The 18,540-nt window shown below is 46.7% G+C and overlaps 1 protein-coding gene across 2 annotated transcripts in view; it reads right to left on the minus strand.

The window, feature by feature from the left end:
• The window catches only part of CAPZB (capping actin protein of muscle Z-line subunit beta), a 63,482-nt gene that overhangs the window by 2,726 nt on the left and 42,216 nt on the right, over positions 1 to 18,540 (minus strand). For both annotated transcript variants that reach the window (XM_061357360.1, XM_061357359.1), the window contains exons 5-8: positions 10,028 to 10,169; positions 9,403 to 9,519; positions 2,426 to 2,491; positions 594 to 670 (exon numbers count right to left, since the gene is read on the minus strand). In XM_061357360.1, coding sequence (XP_061213344.1) covers positions 594 to 670; positions 2,426 to 2,491; positions 9,403 to 9,519; positions 10,028 to 10,169 — 402 coding nt within the window. The remainder of the gene's footprint in view (positions 1 to 593; positions 671 to 2,425; positions 2,492 to 9,402; positions 9,520 to 10,027; positions 10,170 to 18,540) is intronic.

Here is an 18,540-nt window from a genome sequence, read left to right on the forward strand (position 1 = left end):
TGTGCTTGGAGGTGCAGCTGTGGTTTCAAACCAAATCATTTGGCATCACAACTACCAGCTTGGGATTTCCTGACCAGAAGTGAGCAGGGGTTGACAAGTAGAGCACAGGTTCCCTACAGAAAGGCCCAGGGGATTTATTTGCTTCATCTGGACACTGTGTTTTGACCAGTGGTGTTGAGAGAGGAACAGTGTTTAAAACAAAGTCTAAATACCACAAACCATTAACGTTACAACCCTGGGACCAACCTGGCTGTTTCTGAGAAGAGTAGAAAGAGAAGTGAGAAGTTAAGCACAGGCTTCAACTGTGAAAAGTAAAACTCCTCATTAAAAGTAATCCTGAAATACAAGTGTGGCCAAGTGGGCTGTTTCCTTCCTGCTGAGGGAACAAAGGATTAAAACATCACTATAGCTACAGGGTAGAAGTGTTCCATAAACTCCACACAACAACTCATGCTTCCAAAGCACAGGGAGGTGGGCAATGAGGGACATGACAAAGCTGTGTAGGAGAGCAAAAGCAGATCGGTGCTTGGCAGGGGCGGTACCGTGGGCCCTGTGGAAGCAGAGTGTTCAGTGGGCAGCTGGAAGCCCCTTACCTCAGCCCATTCACGATGTCCTTTGTTTTTCCAAAATAAATCTCATTCAGTGTACTTCTGATTTTGTTTTCCATGTCCTAGAAAGGAAAAGGAAGAAACCAAACGTTCAGTGAGGTCCTCTGTTATCAGAACCAGGGTCCCCACACTCTTCTGTGTGTCGCATACGTTAGTCTTGAGGTACCACACTTCATCTGGGAATCCCAGACTGGTTTGAGTTGAAAGGACCTTTAAGCTTACCCAGCTCCAACCCCTGACACAGACAGGGACCCCTTCCACTGGAGCAGCTTGCTCCAAGCCCCTGTGTCCAACCTGGCCTTGAGCACTGCCAGGGATGGGGCAGCCACAGCTTCTCTGGGCACCCTGTGCCAGCGCCTCAGCACCCTCACAGGGAAGAGCTTCTGCCAAAGAGCTCAGCTCAGCCTCCCCTCGGGCAGGTTCAAGCCATTCCCCTTGGCCTGTCCCTACAGGCCCTTGTCCCAAGCCCCTCTCCAGGTTTCCTGCAGCCCCTTTAGGCACTGGAGCTGCTCTGTACACTCGATTTCAGCCCAGTGTATTCCTACTGTCTAAATTCTCACAAGCCTCTCTCTCTGCTTTTACCAAAGGAATGAAGGCTCAGCTCTGTTTCTGCCTTCTCCCAGCCTCCAGCCTACTCCAGGCTACAGCACATCCTTCTGCACCACGAGAGGGCAGCTGCTCCCCAGGTATCACTGATCTGCACTGAGCTGCAAAAAGGGGAATGGATTTCATCCCAACCTTGCTCTGTAATTTCCTGGCACTGAACAGCCTGGAAGTGGCCAGCCCCAGTCAGCCATTCAGCACAGCCACCAGGTCAGTTGTTCTGTGCCATGGCAAACAGTTTTGGGAAAGATCCTGTAAATAAGGAGCAGTTTTTCATTAAGTCACTTTCCTTCAAGCCAAAAACTTGGGATTGACAAAGAATTTCCTGCCCCCCTTTCAATTCCCAGCTCCTTCTGGAAATCCAGCACCACCATACAGGAGAGTGCAATGAGACAGCAAAACAGCATCGCAGCAAAGCCCTTCTGGGTAGGTGACACCTTCAGTCACCATCTGAACACCCATAGCTGACAGCAGCTACAAAATCAAGTACTAAACCCGTTCCAGTGGATTTAATGAGCACTTGATGCACTCTGAACAGTCAGGGAAAGGGGTGGGTCTCTGCAACAAAGCTTGACTTTAAATAATGCCACCCAAAAGTGACTGTAGAAGCAAACACAGGGGTTGGAAACTGTTAACTACTTCTACTGCACTTACAGGGAGGTTACTGCTCTAATGGGCAGGAGACAAAGTGCTGAGCAGTGAGGCTGTATCTACAAACGGCTGGAAGCCCTGACAGGAGAAATACTGATCCCTCACACACTGAGCAGCATCCAAACCATCAGGCTTTGTACAACAGAAATAACTTGTTTGTGAAGACAAAGGCAACAAAATTCTAAGACACAGGACCTGGAGAGGGGCTTGGGACAAGGGCCTGTAGGGACAGGCCAAGGGGAATGGCTTGAACCTGCCCGAGGGGAGACTGAGCTGAGCTCTTAGGCAGAAGCTCTTCCCTGTGAGGGTGCTGAGGCGCTGGCACAGGGTGCCCAGAGAAGCTGTGGCTGCCCCATCCCTGGCAGTGCTCAAGGCCAGGTTGAACACAGGGGCTTGGAGCAAGGTGCTCCAGTGGAAGGGGTCCCTGCCTATGGCAGGGGCTGGAGCTGGGTGAGCTTTAAGGTCCTTTCCAACCCAAACCATTCCATGGTTCCATGACAGGACCAAACACAGGGAAGAGAAGCTGCAGCAGGCTCAAGCTGAAGTGGTTTCACAGCACTTACCTCTACCAAGCGTCCGATATTGGCTATGTGTGGAGAGGAGTCACTCACAGTCTCATCTTTCTCCATCTAGAAAGGAAGGACACAGATCCATTGAGAACACGGAAATCTGGCAGTAGCTGCGCACCAGCTTCCCTTAGCAAGGGAAGGGATGGAACAAGTGGGGCTCAAATCCTGGAGTAACTCTTCTTTATGTGCAAACAGATGCGAAACCTACTGAGAGTTTCCCAGCATTCAACAGCCTCACATGTTGATAACAGAAACGTAATGCAATAAACCCCAGGAACCAAAGTGATCCCTGCTGCAGGTCCCTGGTGCAGACAGGCCCTACACCACTGTCAGCCCCTACCTACACTAAAGGGCTGCAGGAGATCTGTGATAGTGAACACAGAACACGCAGCAGCACAGCATGGGGATATGAAAACAAGGTTGCTGGTGATGAGACACACACGAGGATGGTGCAGGCAGTGTAACAGATGTGAACTACCCCTACAAAACCAGCTGCATCTCTTCATCTTTGCCTCAAATGCTACTTCCCAGCACACGTAGGGGACATTTTCCATTCTCAGCATCTCCTGGCAAAACACTCCTCCTTAGACATTACTTACCTGCCAGTGGAGAAGGAAGGTGCAGAAAACACAAACCCCACAACTCCCTGCCACACAGGTGAGGATTTCAACTGCTGCAGTATTATGGAAAGAGAAACGTGATGGCTTGCAGTTCTTTTCAGACCAAAAAAGCTGAACCATCAGTTAGCTCTGAGGGGGAAGGAAGCACAAAGCAGCGAGTGGGGGGAAAGCAGCAGACTTGCCTTTTGCAGTAGAAGTTCAGAGCTGGATCGATGTAAGTGTATAATGATACTGTGATGCAGCTGAACAAAGGCAGGGAGCTGAACTGGGTGAGATGTCTATCCCTAAGATCAAAACCTGGGAGCTGGTTCTGCAGAATGCAGTGTTTGCTTTATTTCTATCCTATTTTGCCCCATAAAGCATCCCTCATGGCCTTGGCTGACCGTCCACAATAGTGCTAAGGAAAAGACTGACTTCCCCAGTTCATTCTGGCTAGACATGGACAAGCTGTTGAACAATGAACACGAGTCCCAGGAACCTCAACTGATCCAAAACGTGCTGAGATGGCAAAAAAACAAAACCAGGAGAAAAATGCAGTGGGAAGCACAGGCTTCAAAGGGTTTTACTAATCCCACTGAATTCCCGTATCCATCTGTTCACATCCTTCCCTCAGGGTAGAGCTGAAAAATCTGGGCCAGCTACAGGTTTCTTCTAATAAGCCAAGTCTCTAACAGGCTTGGGGAAGCATGTAATTTAGTTGGAACCCTCAAGGCAAAAGATAGCCTAGAAAAGGGGGGAGAAAGAGAACAAGGACATTTCATTTCTCCTTTAGATTGCAGTCAGGTTGTTTACACGGCATGGACACATCCTGCCTGGAGAGCAACCTCTGAGCTACACACACACGTGAACGTGCTGTGGTGAGGATGGAGCTATCAGCAAAGGGCCCATAGCTGGGGCAGGGACTCCTTTACTTCCATAGGCTCCCTGCTGAGTGTCCTCCACACCTGGCCGGGCTGAGCTCAATGGTGAGCAGCAGAATCTGAAAATAGAACGATTTGATCTTCTTGCAAAACATCTATTATTACATCTCCATAAAAACTGCTGCCAGAAGGAAAACATTTTCATGTGCTGTGGGAGCCCAGATGTTCCAAGAGGCTGTTTTCATGGAGTCTGGAGTCAGTAAGCAGTCATCTTATATATACAGCAGTTGTTGGGGGGCTTTAAAGGCTCCTTCCGCACCCGGACCTAGAGCAGAAAGTCTATAGCTGCTTCAGTAAAGGGGTTAATTTGCTTTAGGGGGAAATTCCACTCTGGAAGTTGATGTTAACAAGCAGCCCATCTTCCCACTGTCACTCCCCATCTGCTGTAGAGCTCAGCCAAAACCCTGACGCTAAGGAGCCAAGTCCAATGCGCACGGCTCAGCCGGCCCTCTCCCGATCGAGATACACTGCTTGGCTCCCTCGCCTCATTTCCCAGCCATCTGCTGCAGGTCTGACTCAGAGGGAAGCTCACTCTGTGGGTATATTAAGCTCTCGATGGCTGGCTGGTCACTTTGGATGTTTCCTGCGTGGAACAGAGCAGCTGTTTTGGGCTTTCCATAGATGTGATTTGGAGGAAGAGTTAGTACAAAGAGAGAAAGTTCCATTGGAGAAAACACTTTGGTTCATCGTAAAAGCATCTGAAAATACCAGGCAGATAAGAAGGAAACTCATCCACCATTTTGCTGTGAAGCACTGACAACATCCACAGCTGCTCTGGCCACGGAGCAACATGGAATCTCTTTAAGGAAACATAAACAGGGAGTGTGAGCCAAAGGCTCCCAGGCCACAGGCAGTGGGGCAGGCTCCGGTCTCCAGGTGGAAAATATGTGGAATTATTTGGATATCAGCTAGGCAAAATCTGGCCCTGCCTCTGCCACTCTCAGTTCCAACTGTAACAAGATAAATGCAGGTTGTGAGCTACACGGGGCTTGCAGCTTTGTAGAAATCAGCTGAGAACTTACCTCACCCTTTCATGGGTATTTATTCGGTGTAACCAAAGTTATCCCACATCCTTCACCAAACTGTCCCATCAAAACCACGAGGAAATCTGGGAATGCAACATCAGCTTTGGATGCCACTAAGTCCAGAGATGCTCAGCTCTTCTACTCCCTCTTTTTCTAAACCAATCATTACAGAACTGATTATATGGATGTAAAATCCAGATGTTCATGTGAGGCAGAAATAATTCCCTGGACAACTACTGTTCAGTTCATCCCTGCTATCCTGCACCCCAAAACACTGCTCAGTTAGCAGTGAAAGAGGCAGTGCTTCCAGCAACCTGGACAACCAATGAAGAAGAGCTCAAGGATTGCAACAGCTACAACTGGAAGATCCCTCTGGTAGGAAAACACTCCCGGACTCAGCTCACACTCTCACATCTGGAAGTCGGTGGGATAGACCTAACATGAAAGCTCAACTTGATGAAAATATATGGCTCTCCTAATTGCAGAGCACAAGCCTCAGGGGATTTACCTATTATGATAAATGGCAGAATGTCTCTGCTGGTGTTTTATGGAGCACTAACAGAGCACAGGGCTCATCTTCCTGAGCACAGGGAGAGCTCAGTCCGCAACAGAGCAGCCTTCATCCAGCCCTGCAGAATGTTCCACCTTTGCTAGAGAGCATTTCAAGTATGAAAACCAACACCCATCTGTGCTGGTTTAATGTGACAGCCCAGGCTTCACTCCCCCCTGCTTTACATCCTCCCCTGTCCACACCTCCGGAGGTAAATAAACGATAGGTTTGGAGCCAGCTTCTTCCTCAGCAAACTTGAACTTCCTCACAATGGTCATGGTGCTGAAGGAAACACACACAGGTTCTTTGTGCACAGCCAGGCCCCCGAAAGGCACCTGCTAAGTCTTGCTTTTAAGGAGGGGGCTGCTGAAATCTGTCCCACAAAGTGCAGTTTTGACTCTTTGCCAGAGAACGGGAATGCTACATCTACTTTGCATGAAACGAAACCGGATCATCCAGCTGCTCTTACCTTAAAGTGCAGCCTCAAAACCTCCAAACTGAGCCAAAGCAATGCAGAGCCGTGGCAAATGACACAAGTGATTCCAATGTACACAGAGAGGATGGGACCCTAATGCCTGTCAGGGAGAAAACCATCTGCCAAGCATCTGGCTTGAATCAGGAGGAGGGCAGTTACCTGCAGTCACTGGAGAATGTACAAGGTAACCAAAAGGCTGCTGCCATTCCTCATTTCCCTGGGAGGACTTCTGCCTTTGTGGTAAATAGAAGGGAGCAGGTCCTGTCCTTTCCCTTCAGATATAGAGCACTTCCACCCGGGGCCCCTCATCGAGGCAGATGGTGTGGAACACTTTGCTCCTTCTCTATCCCAATTCCAAAACCATCAGGTAAAGTAAATGAAAGCTACACAAAGATCTACAACCTCCCAGAAGTGGCCAAGTCCTCCATCTACTGTGGTTCTCCCTCTTTACTTATTCTGGCCACTTACAAACATAAAATGCTTGTACAGCTACTTTCCCCCTAGAAACAAAGGCAGAGACAACTCCTGTAGCAGCACATGAAGCACTGCATGGGATACCCACTGAGAAGTAGTAGTCTGATGAACTGGAAGAGATGTGTCACTTCTCCGTGACATCAGAGTAGACAAAGTCTAGGGACATGACCTCCAAGTAGTATCTACCCAGCACATAAGATCACATGGCCACAATCAAGGTGTAAGAACAGATACCTGGTGTCCTGGAGGGAGACCAGAATCACTGTTAGACACTCGGTGCAGCACTGAGGAATGGCCTCAGTGGAAGCCTTGCAGGAGCAAGAGTCTGGGGATAGTCAGGAAATGCAAAGCCAAGTTCTTCCAAGTAGCCTTGACAAAGGTACCAAACCTCCCTCTGTTTGTGCCTGATGCAGGACAAGGGTATTTCAGTGGTGGAAACGACAGCAGAGTCTAGATATCACTGTTCTCTAACTTGTAGATCCCAGTTGAGCTCTACCACGCTGTCCATGCACTGACCTCAATTACTTGTGCCAAGTGTAATGTGCAGGCGTCAGGAAGGGGAACTGCTGAGCAAGTGTTTCCACCTGAAGCTGCAAATGCTTCCCACAGCACTTCAGTGTCAGCCATGCCCAGCTCTCCGTGCCTTGCAGAGGTGGGCAATCAGGAGGCATTCCATGAGCTGTTCTTTGTGCCTGCTCCCAGCCATCACTCCAGTCATCACCCAGGAGGTGCCCGATTTGCAGCCACAAGGCAAAACTGATTTCAAAGTAATGGCTCTCAACAGAGTTCCCTTTCAAAGCACTCAAAGGTTCTCTCTGCCACCAGTTTATAAGCCAGGATATTACAACACTTGTGAACACTTCAAAAGCTCCCACTGAAACACAGGGACATCTGCTATTCACATTGCAGGATCAAAGGTGGGCAAGGAGCTTAAATGCTGAGTTGACCAAAACCATGTACAATTTCCCATGGACACAATTCTGGTCAGGAGAGCAGATTACTGGTGTCATCCAGGTAAAACTGTACCATACCAATCAAGAGATAAAACCTACTTTTGGTGCCTAAGTTTGCTGCAGACTCCCCAAAAAGCCTACCAGAAAGTAAAAAATAACCCCTGCTGTCCTTAGGTGATGTAGCAAACTGGATTTACAGCAAAGTTTAGTCCAGCTGCAGCTAAACAAATGGCTCAGGACAAACAGCTCCTCCTCCCATAGCACAGCTCAAGGCAGCATGAAGGTTTTGCTGTGGATTCTGTCCCATTAAGCCTCCTATGACATCCAGAGACAGAAAATCTCCAGCCCAAAGCTCCACTCTGAAAGTCAAGTTTCCATTGTTTGTGTAGAAGCAGTGCATCATTACCCCAGTGGCTTTTTTATGGATACTTCCATTGGAAGCAGGCCCCTGCTTTAATGCATCACATATGAATGAAATGCTCTGCTGTTCAAATGATGACAGAAGCATGAATCTCCCTGCTGAAGCTTAGAGAGCGAAAGTCAAACTAAACAAGGCCTAAAGCAGTTCAGGCCAAGGTGTACTGAGGACACCCATTCTCAACAGGCTCTTGTTTTCCTTGGCACAGCTCTCGTGCACCATAAGGCCATGGCCAGAGTCAAGCCCTTGGCCTCCACTTCACAGCTATGATTTTAAGTATTAGGGAGGCCTGCGATTAAGTATTTGTCCGGGTCACCATAACTCGGGTGTAATTACTGCAAAGCTTTGCAATGCTCAAAACCACCTCCACACACCTCATCCCTGCCTGCTTTTCCATCAGCTTCTTCTGGAAATCAACCACGTGGAAAGAAACATCCCCCAGGTCTAGGGCAAGCTGCTGCAGCTGCAGTACTAACACAATCCTGGTTCCTCTCTGCAATCACAGAGCCCTCTTTCCTCCTCATGGCTCAACCCTGTACAAGAACATGAGGTGTTTAACAGAGTCTGCATTGTCCTTTGTATCGAGAGCAACAGTCTGCCCTGGGAAGTCTCATCAAGGAGTTTTAGCCACTGCCAATCCCTCCAGTCACTCATGACCATACAATATGCCCTCTGTCCTCCAGAGTTTATTACCCTGCTCGAGTCACTGATTTCCACAGCCCACATCTTAAGCAGCCACACTTCATCAGCAGCACGAGGCAGGGAGATGGCCTCCTCTGGCAGGTGGCTGGGGCAGAAGCACCCTCACCCAGGGAACTGAAGCCCAGCAGATCCTGCCTGCCAGAGCCTGAGACAGCAGCACTGCCTCAACAGTCATCAGCCTGGCACCTTCCCTGCCAAAAGCAGAGCTCTCCAGAGGAAGTCGAGGTAACACTGGCACAAACCCCAGATGTTTAGAAGAGATTCTTTTCTTCCTCTTCAAGAGATTTTATAAATCAGAGTCTTCGTACTGCAGGAAGAAAATACTAATGAAGGATACTAAAAGATACCTGACGTCTTGAAGAACAGAAGAATCCTACAGTCAATGCAAAATAGAGGCTTGTTGATGGCTTTTCAAAGAGAGACATAACAGAAAACATCATCTTGTATTCTTATAATCCTATTGGTATCTTCCAGTGAGAAAGTGGGCAAATCTTACAAATAAAACTGTCTGGGTAATGCATATCAAAGTATAAAAACACAGGAATACCAAAGGACAAATGAAGACTTAAAAGCAAGTCCAAACTCCTACTGAATGTTCTCTATGTTTAATTGAAAGCTATACTGCCACCAAAGCAAAGTTCAAGGGGCTTCCTTGTAATCACACACTTATGTACTAACTGTTTCACTGGGCTGCACACACAGCAGGAGAAGAGATCTTTATACAACACCTCACAAAAGCAACTTTCTGGGCCTCACTGGGGCTACTGGGTACATAAAGAAGGCAAGGCATGCCTGGGGGCTGCAGCATCCTCTCATGCCAATATAGAGGCGTACCTGTCTGGTGAGGCTCCCTCCAAGGTTCATAGTACCAGAACCAGTTTTATTAGTCTGCAGCCACAGCATCACTGTGGAGGTCAGCTTGTAATGAGCAGTACGACCGCTGGATTTCTCCTGGATAACAAAAGGGATAGAGACAAAAGGTTAAAATCCCTCCCCAGCCTAGCTGGTGGCTGGCCCTGCAGACCCCACAAGCATCAGGACAGGTATGTGCAACCTCACTCACACAGCACAGCCTGTTTCCTAGAAAGAAGTGTGCACATTCCCCTAATTTTCCAAGGCAAATCTAGTTGGAGCAATCTCACCTCCCATTACCTTGGCTTTATTACCTCATTAGTGATATTTATCTGTAGACCTTTATGTTAAAAAATATCTATAATCTCAGGCTCACATGCACAGAAAGTAACATACTTCCAATTCTTCTGGGATTCTTTTTGATTACAGCCCTGACTTATCTCTATCCAAATTGCTCCAGGGAATATCCAGAAATTAACAGGGGAGAGCAGTCACAGCCCCTCAGACAATATTGCATTGTTCAGCAGAACACCTGTGCTCTTCAACAGGCTGGAATTAACTGCGGTTTGTTTGCACTTGGGTGTATCAGCTACCCCAGAGGCTGTACCTGAACCTCCACCACGTGGATGGAATCCCAGCATCCCTTTATCTTCTTTGATCCATCTCCAGCTTTCTTAATGAGGATCACCCCGGCAAAGCCATGATCCAGATCCCAGAGGTAGACAGAGGAGACTCCACCTTCAAAATACCTGCGGGACGCAATGCAATATGCACGTTAAAAGTAAGCAGGATCCCAGCCAGAGTCTGTATCAATGATAGTCTTAAACAAGCAGAATCTCTATATCCTAGGAAAGAGTTTTCCTTCTTTTAAGGCAGCGCCCTCTCAGCAGTTACACACCTACAAACACTGCAGCTGGAATCCTTTTACACTACAGAGCCTTGCCTCACAAACTCCTGGACAGTTCTCTCAAGGAGGATAAAAGCCTGGTGAGGAGCAGAGCTAGTTACAGATTCCTCCCGTGCTTGAGCAGACAGCTCCTCTGATTCCAATTAACTACAGCAGGCGGTAAAAGCACCACTACAAAGTAGGCTGAGAGTAAAGCTTTATTTTACAGTTCAGGCCTTCCTCCCCCCTGTTTTCTCTCTCTGTTGGTAAAGCCTGGAAGTTCTTTACAACCAAGTCTGCTAATTCAGACAAAAGGGAGCAAGCAGCTTCGTGCTGCTGCTGCACAACTTTGTGTGAAGCCGAGTTACTGATTTATTGCAAATAGAGCTGAACTGAGCCCAAGGTTCTTCAGAACGAAGGGATGCTGTGGAGGCTTCGGTGTTATTCGAGCTTTGGATACAATAGAAAAGAAGCTGGACTCCCTAAAGCTCGGGTTTCTGTTAACAAAAAGCACACTCATAGAAAACTAGCAGTGCCATGACTCTGCAGAGCCTCACTTCTCCTTTGTAACAGTGGTGCAAGGCGTCCAGTGTGCCAGATGGAAGATGCACTCTGAAATAACAGTAAACAACCCAACACCACAGGGAGAGAGATGCACAAGAAGCAACTCTGGCTCCTAGAAAACCAAACCGGTAGGTAACCCACAGCACATTCCTGTTTCTACTCTCAAGTTCCCAAACAGCCACAGGGAACACTGCGCAGGGAATACTCTTTCATGGCACACAGCTCTTAGGTCTCAGCACTGAACTCACGCTGCAAGAAGCACCATCTCCTGCGAAGGGACAAGGGAAGGAGGAGAGGCAACTTCAGCTGAGCCAGCAGATGAATGAAGGTTTCAGTAGTCAGACATTTCTGTTCTGAGCACTTGCTGCTGTTCTGTATGTAAGGCTCACAGGACACCTGAGAATTCATGGTCTGGAGGACAGCAAAAGCTCACCATGCAAGGACACGAGGAGCTGCTATGACTGACAGTCACACAGATTAAACCACTCTATGTTCCTGCATCTTACTGATGAGCAAGATGATCCCATAGACCTGCAAGTGACTGCATGTTCCTCCTGTTCTACAAGAAAGAGAAGTATCACTCACTGTCAATGTGAAGAACTTGTTGAACTCTCCCACCTGCACACTCCCCTCCTTTCCAACCACAAGCCTCATGGTCGTAAGTGGCACTTCAGATGTGATTTACTGTGCAGTTTGGACTTTATGAAGTGCTGTGGACTCAAGAACACTGACCCACCCTTTCTACAGGTCAGGAGAAAAGATATTGGGAAGTTGATGTGAACAACACAGGCAATTTTCAGTGCATTCTCTGCACAGAGAAAATGACCAAAAGAGCCCCAATTCTTTTTAAGTGCATGCATCCAAGCCTGTATCAAACCCAATGCTGACGCCAGGATGGGTATATGACTTCATAGCAACTCACTACATTGTTGTTTTTTTAATAGGTGACTACTGTTACTCAACACCAGGCTTAGTCTGAGCATTTAAGCAACCAACACACACTGTCTTATGACATTTGTCAAGTCACTGATAATACACCGTTAAGAAAGGAAACCCCTCTTCTCCATAAGCATGCTAAAGCCAGACTTCCAGCAGGCAATTTAAACCTAACAAACCAAGAAACACCCTTTTTATATCCCCAGGGGAGTTCACAGATGGATTTTGGTTAATGCAGTTAATGGGAATTTCAGTCCTGCAGCAAAGCTCAGCTCCAATCGAAGTGACCTTTCCTTTGCCAAAAGGGCAGCGCGAATCGAAGGGCAGAGACCTGAAGCTCTTTGTCCATTTCTAGACCAAGTTTCCTTAAGAAAATATTCAACTGCCGTGAATCCACTCAAAATGACCTGTCAGGCACTGAGAATGGGACTGTGAGCACAGTTTCCCCATTAGCCACTTTATGAGCTTGCTGTGAGCACGAAACATTCATTAAGAGAGGGACCAAAACAAGGCTTTTGGAAATTTCTTCTTACCTACTGTACTTTGATCCTAATGACATGAAACAGGGAAAAAAATCATTTTTATGTGCTTCACCTTTATGAGGTTTTACATAAAGGCTTTTGTGGGTATTTTAAGAATGTGCTAAAATGTTGTCTGAAACCACATAAAACCAGCTGAGGAACCTCCCGCCAGAACTAACAGCGCACACATGGAAACGCTTTAACTTGCCTTTGTGGATTTAATGAATCAAATATAGTATTAATATTGTTTTAAATACCAACATGCTATTTCAATAAAGTCACTTTGCCATGGCCAGATCCAGGATCCTGAGACTCCAACAAAACAGTGCCAGTGATTGAACCAGTATGAATCCAAGGCACACTGGGGTACAGACTGGCCAAAGCCTCCTGTGGGCCTCAGCATTATAATGTCACTCCTCCTTCCTCGGGAGAAAATACATGTCACTGAGCTCTCTTCACCTTTCCTCACACTAAAATGCACTGCAGTGGGTTTAAGATGATCCAAGCCCAGGAAAGGCATGTTTGGAGAGGGGAACATTCCTTGAATAACCTGTTTTCTTCAGGAAAAATAAAGAAGTGCTACAGGTTAACTGCCTGCTACATAACAGAGAACTGGATGACAGACTGGTAGGAATTTAAATGTACATTCATGGACCTGGATTTGCTGCAGGCAGGCTGGACTACCTCCAAGGAACCCCTTCAGCACAGATGAAAAAGCAGCACTTAGTAAAATCCAAGCAGGAGAGGTAACCAGTTTGGAAAAGGTTCCTGGAAGGCATCTTCTTCTCTGGTAAAGAAATGGATGGGCAAAGCAGAGCACAGGCTCAAAGTCACATGCAGTGGTTGCAGTAAAACCCTGGGTTGAACAGAAACTTCACTGATGGCCTGTTCTGGGTGCTCCTGCTTGTGGCACGTTCTCCTCCTGCACAATGTAGTCATGGAATCAAGAAAACCCCAAGGCAATCTGTCTTCTGCACCCAAGGCTCAGCACAACACAATAAGCAGATGCTTTTGAGATGAACGAAAGATCTGAAGAAGGAGGAATTCATACTGGGACACCTCAAAAACATCTCCAAAAGATAAACCCCTTTCAAAGGGCAGCAATTAAATGCAAAGCCATTGCTCCTCTTGTGCGTAAGGACACGAAGCTCTCCAGGCTGTACCCTGGGTTTACCTACAGACTAAAGATTACTGTAGAACAATGAGGAAAAGCATAGACTTAGAGTTGTTGTGTCCCTTTGTTAACAGCCAAAGCTCTGCCAAATCAATCACAGGATGGTTTGGGTTGGAAGGGACCTTAACAGACCAAATGCTGTCTCTGTCCTTTCTCAGGATAACTGGTGTTCTTCCACCTCCAGTAAAACTGCTTCCTATGCAGTTGCCCAGGAAGATGACTACAAGGAATAAGGCCCAATGTAGCCATTCATTCAGAACAGCTTTTCCCTCAGAATCAGCTGGAGTCAGAAGGCCACGCTCAAACACTGCAGCTCTCTATCCGTTACTCACCAACCACAGAACTCCTGGAAAAAGCTGTTTTATACAAAAAATGTCACACTTCAACCTGACCTACTTTACAAATGCAAGAATAAAAGAAAATATTTAAGCTAAGAGTGATCCAAAGCTTTATGAAGTGTTTGAAGTTGAAGCGGGTGGAGACCCAGGATGGAAACTTGTTCAAGGAACTCCAGCTGTAGCCATGAAATAGAGAGGCTGTGGCCAGAACAAAGCCATAGCTTCAAGAGGGATGTGACAGGGGAGGAAATCCCCCATCTTCCAGCATAGACCTCAAGAAAGGAGGACACATCAATCACTTTGCCTTACCAATAAAGGACGTATCAGAAAAGGCACTTTCCTGATAGCTTTCTGCTTCTCACAAGCCTTGCAAGCGAATGCTGGACCCTATACTGAGAAAATGAGTTTCCACCCCAGAGCAGTAAAAACAAGAGCTCTGCCTTTCAATTACACTTCAGAACCAAATCACTCATCCATAAAAGCACATCTGGATTTTCCAGTCAGGAAACCAAGAGCCAGAGACAAAAACCCACCCGGTGGCGCTGGCTTAAGGCTCTCGTAGCACTAAGCCACAAAGCCCTGAAGCCAAAGCGCCAGGACCTGGAAGCTCAGGCTATGCAAACCTTCAAAGGAGCTGCACAGTGTTTCAAACTGGCTCATTTAAAGCAGCAAAATAGATTTGCTTTTTTATTTCCCCTGAAGGTTGCCTCGCTGCTCCTTCCAGCTACAGAAACTGAGCAGGGAAGGAAAGGCAAATGGCTCCATCTATTTAGATCAACAGACTTCCAAGAAACCTGTCATTTAAACAACCTACCCAAAGGAAAACATTGAGCATGCAGCTACAAATGTTTTTACAAGTGTGACAATGAGTAAAGTCACAATGGGAGAAGCTGGTGTCTAACAGTAACCCCAAAACACCACCTAGCTGAGGCAGCAGCCACTTCAACTGCTATTAAAGCTGATGACTATAATGGCAAGTGACTTGGCACAATTTTCCCTGAGTCCTTCCCCTGTCATTTCAAACCAGCACATAAATAGCAGCAGAAATATGAAGGAAGTGGCAAGTTTCAGCACTCCCCCCTCCATCAAACCCAAACCATCACTAAGGTATTCATTCCAATCACCTGCAACTCATAGCTCAAGTGAGGGGGAAAAGAACATCTTCAGGACAGCACCAAGAGATCAGAGTTGTCACTAAGGAATTTCGTTGCCTGCCCCCTCCATCCAGCTTTCCAGTAATGAGGCTCAGGAGCCTGTTCTTTAATGAAAAGGACAGGTTGGGACCAGGAGCTCCCCAGGATGTAACACTTCTCCCACTGGCATGAGCACGGATGATTTACAGTTCCTCTCCCTCCTCCTCTGGTCCCAGGCGTGCAGCTGTGTAACACTTCCAGCACGTTACCTCAACTCTTCAAATGAGGAAGGTAAAATGTTTGTGTGTACAGAGCAGGGCTGTTCCACCACAGTTTATGAACACAGCCTGAAGTATGCTTGTGCACTCTGTACAGGTATTTTACACACATTCTTTCCAGCATACACAGGTGCAGAACTCCCTGGAGCAAACATACCAATCTGGTTAGGTATGTGTAACTTCAATGCCAGTTGTACTTAAAAACACACATCTGGACCACGGTGGGATGACTCAAACAGCGAAGCAGAGCTGTGAAGTGCAAGAACTCTGCAAGGAAGGAAAACGGTATCCAAACAATGGGATCCTGAAGGTCAAAAACCTCCCAGAACCTCCAATTTCGTGCTTTCTAGGACCTGTCATTATTGAGGAAAATTCTAAATGCATTGCTCACATTTGCCTTACCATCCAATTGCTCCTGGCAGATGGAAACTAATGACCCAATGCCTTTTGAGAAGTCACCTGGAAACAGTTCCATTAACCACCTCATAAGCAGGACAATGGGTCACTTTGTAACATGCCCCAGTGTGTTCCTGGTTCATTAACTACCAGGAAGCACCGAGTGCTTCCCAGCCTTTCACCCGTAGCCATCTGCTGGCCCGACCTGCTCCGCTTCACCCACCAACAGTCTGGCACGGTTTGGACCCTGCCAGTTATAATTCAGCTGTGGGTCAGAGGGGAAAAGGCAGCAGTAGAAGTCCTCTATATCAGGGATTAATCTGGCCAGAGGCTATGCAGGCTACAGATTGCACGTGACATACTTCTTTCTTCATACAGATATCAGATGTGCTACAAGAAGTTACTCTGTCAGCATTAAAACACTGTGTATTTGTGAGAACACGAAGTGAATTTCTATGAAGAGCAAGCACAGGCACGGGCTGTTAGAGATAATCACATCACAACAAACTGGCACGGTACGACTGAGCCTCACTCCACTTTTCCAAGCGTGTAAGTAATTTCTTGCTGGGGATTTCAAGCCTTCAGAGAGCGGTGGTTAAGCAGAGCGCTGCATCATCAGTGCTGACCTGCTAATGCTTTCCCTCTCCAGCCTTCACGTTTTATGTAATCACAGAGAACCGTGGGAACCCAAGGGAAAAACTCCTCCTCCTCCAAGTACCTCCGATTCAGAAGATAAGAATGTGGTGTGCATCGAGCTGCTCCAGAACGAAGCACCCACAGAAAGGAAAAAAGCAGAAGAAAAGCAACTAATTGACGTTTTCAAAGCTTCATTTTCCCCTCTCTTCTTCGAAGCTTATTCTAATCCATGTAATATATATCAGCAAGCTCAGTGTTGATTCTGGTTTGAGTTTTGAGCTGCCCACAGGCAAATTAAGGAAGGGACCTCAACTCCACTCTGTTTACCCTTACATCAAAACAATGTCCCTGGGAAAACATCATGCTTGTGATTTTAAAAGCACAAGAACATGAAAGCAGCATCTTGGCAGTTTAGGTCTGTCTTAGGAGACTTCATCTTGGACTTATCAGCCTAACCCGGAGGCAAGAATCTCACAGATGACATAATCCTGATGTCACACCCTATTGTGCAGAAGCCCAGCCAGCAGTGAGATGGAAAGTCAGGTTTCCTTAGTGCTGGGATGCATAACAAATGCATCTGGATTCAATCTGCAGGGCCCTTGCTGTGAAAAACCACAGGAACCACCATGGCCAAGAGAAAGGCATCACAAAGGGCTAGTAACCATTAATGAGGAACAGTGAGCTAATGGCAATAAAGTCACTTCAAAGCTTTCCATGGGTTTTTAGTTTAGGCAAACTAGGTTTACATTTAAACACAGACTGAATGCTTATAGAAAGAGCTCACAGCTGCCTGATCATCTGAGAGTTGAAAGTTGCACTTCAGGCAACTGAAGCTCCCCCATGCACACCTATGGGCACGAGCACTGGGGCTCTGAAACACTCATCACACCTCTTACACTCATCACACCTCTTACATCTGATGCTCCCCTTTTACTGGGTGGAATCAACACTGTTCCATGCACACAATAAATCAATTGGGTCAAACTGATAAATAGAGCAATTGTCACAAACCCTGCAAAGAAATGCAAGTTAAAGGCTAAGCTCTGCCCTCACTGGGACTTCACTACTGTACGTGACCAGCAGCCCCTTCAAGCTCCCTAGCAAAAAAATCCCCATACTCCTAAAGGTACAGGCATACAGGGAATTTCTGTAGCCTTATGTCCTGCAGCTGAAGGAAGAAAGGTGGTGGAGGTTCAGCTTAGGGGCTGTCTGCACTGCAAAGGGTACTGTAAGTGCTTGGGTGGCAGGGGTGCCACGCTCAGCACTGCTAACACCATCAAGTATTTGAGTGCCAAACTGTTTGCACTGGATTCCAACCCAAAATTCAATCATAAAAGGATTACGCACAATGAAGACATTCCAGAGGTCAATCCTCTCCCAGGCCTCCTTCCGCTCCTACCAAATTCCTTACCCACAGCTCTAATATAACAAATTGAAAATGGATCAACAGCAAAACACAGAGAAGCAAAAGTTCAAAAGGCTTCAGTGCTCACTGTGGAGGGAACTCAAACCCCTCATCAATGACAACGTTAAGGAGCAAAGTTATTAAGATGTTATTATCTTTCTTTTCTCTTTAATAAAGTTGTTAAAACTCAAAAGCATCAATAAATCCTCCTTAACCCAAGAAACAAAGTAAGGAAGAGCTTTCTAAATGTGTGCCTGCTTCCTAAGCAGTCCAAAGTTGCCAAAACTCATCTTGTTTGTAGGAATACTGCGATGAGCAGCATCCTTCCCCAGGGAGGTCTATTTAATCACTTCAGGAATGATTTCTTCCAGACAACAAAGGGCGATTCCATTACTTCATTAAAGCACTGATTATCTGCAACCCAAAACAAGAGTCCCAAACAGATAGATTTACCCAGCTGCCCTGTTCCTCATTACGCTTTGATTTCAATCCATCGCACACACACGGCAAGCAAAGGGCAATAAATTACAACCATGTGTTTGAAGGAATTATCTTCACCATATTGGACGTGGAGAAGCAAGGCTCTAAGTGAAGGGTGTAAGATCCTAGACTTCCATCTGGGAATAATAACCTACTGAACAGAAACAGAGCAGGGCATTAGCTTTAGGCAGTGTGTGAGTTAAAGCTGGCAGCAGGAGATCAAAATGAAGCAGTTGGTTTTGGGGAAAGTGACATCCATTTTGGTAAAGAGATGCCCAAGAAATATTCTGTTGTTTAACAGCTATAATAGAGGGAAGGAAAACTTAGGATGATTTCTCTTTAACCCAAAGAGACATGAATGTGCCTCCAGAAA

The sequence above is a fragment of the Neopsephotus bourkii genome, unplaced genomic scaffold, assembly GCF_033783945.1.
Source record: "Neopsephotus bourkii isolate Nb327-2 ecotype Australia unplaced genomic scaffold, CSIRO-AGI_Nbou_v1 NB_891, whole genome shotgun sequence".
NCBI lineage: Eukaryota > Metazoa > Chordata > Aves > Psittaciformes > Psittacidae > Neopsephotus > Neopsephotus bourkii.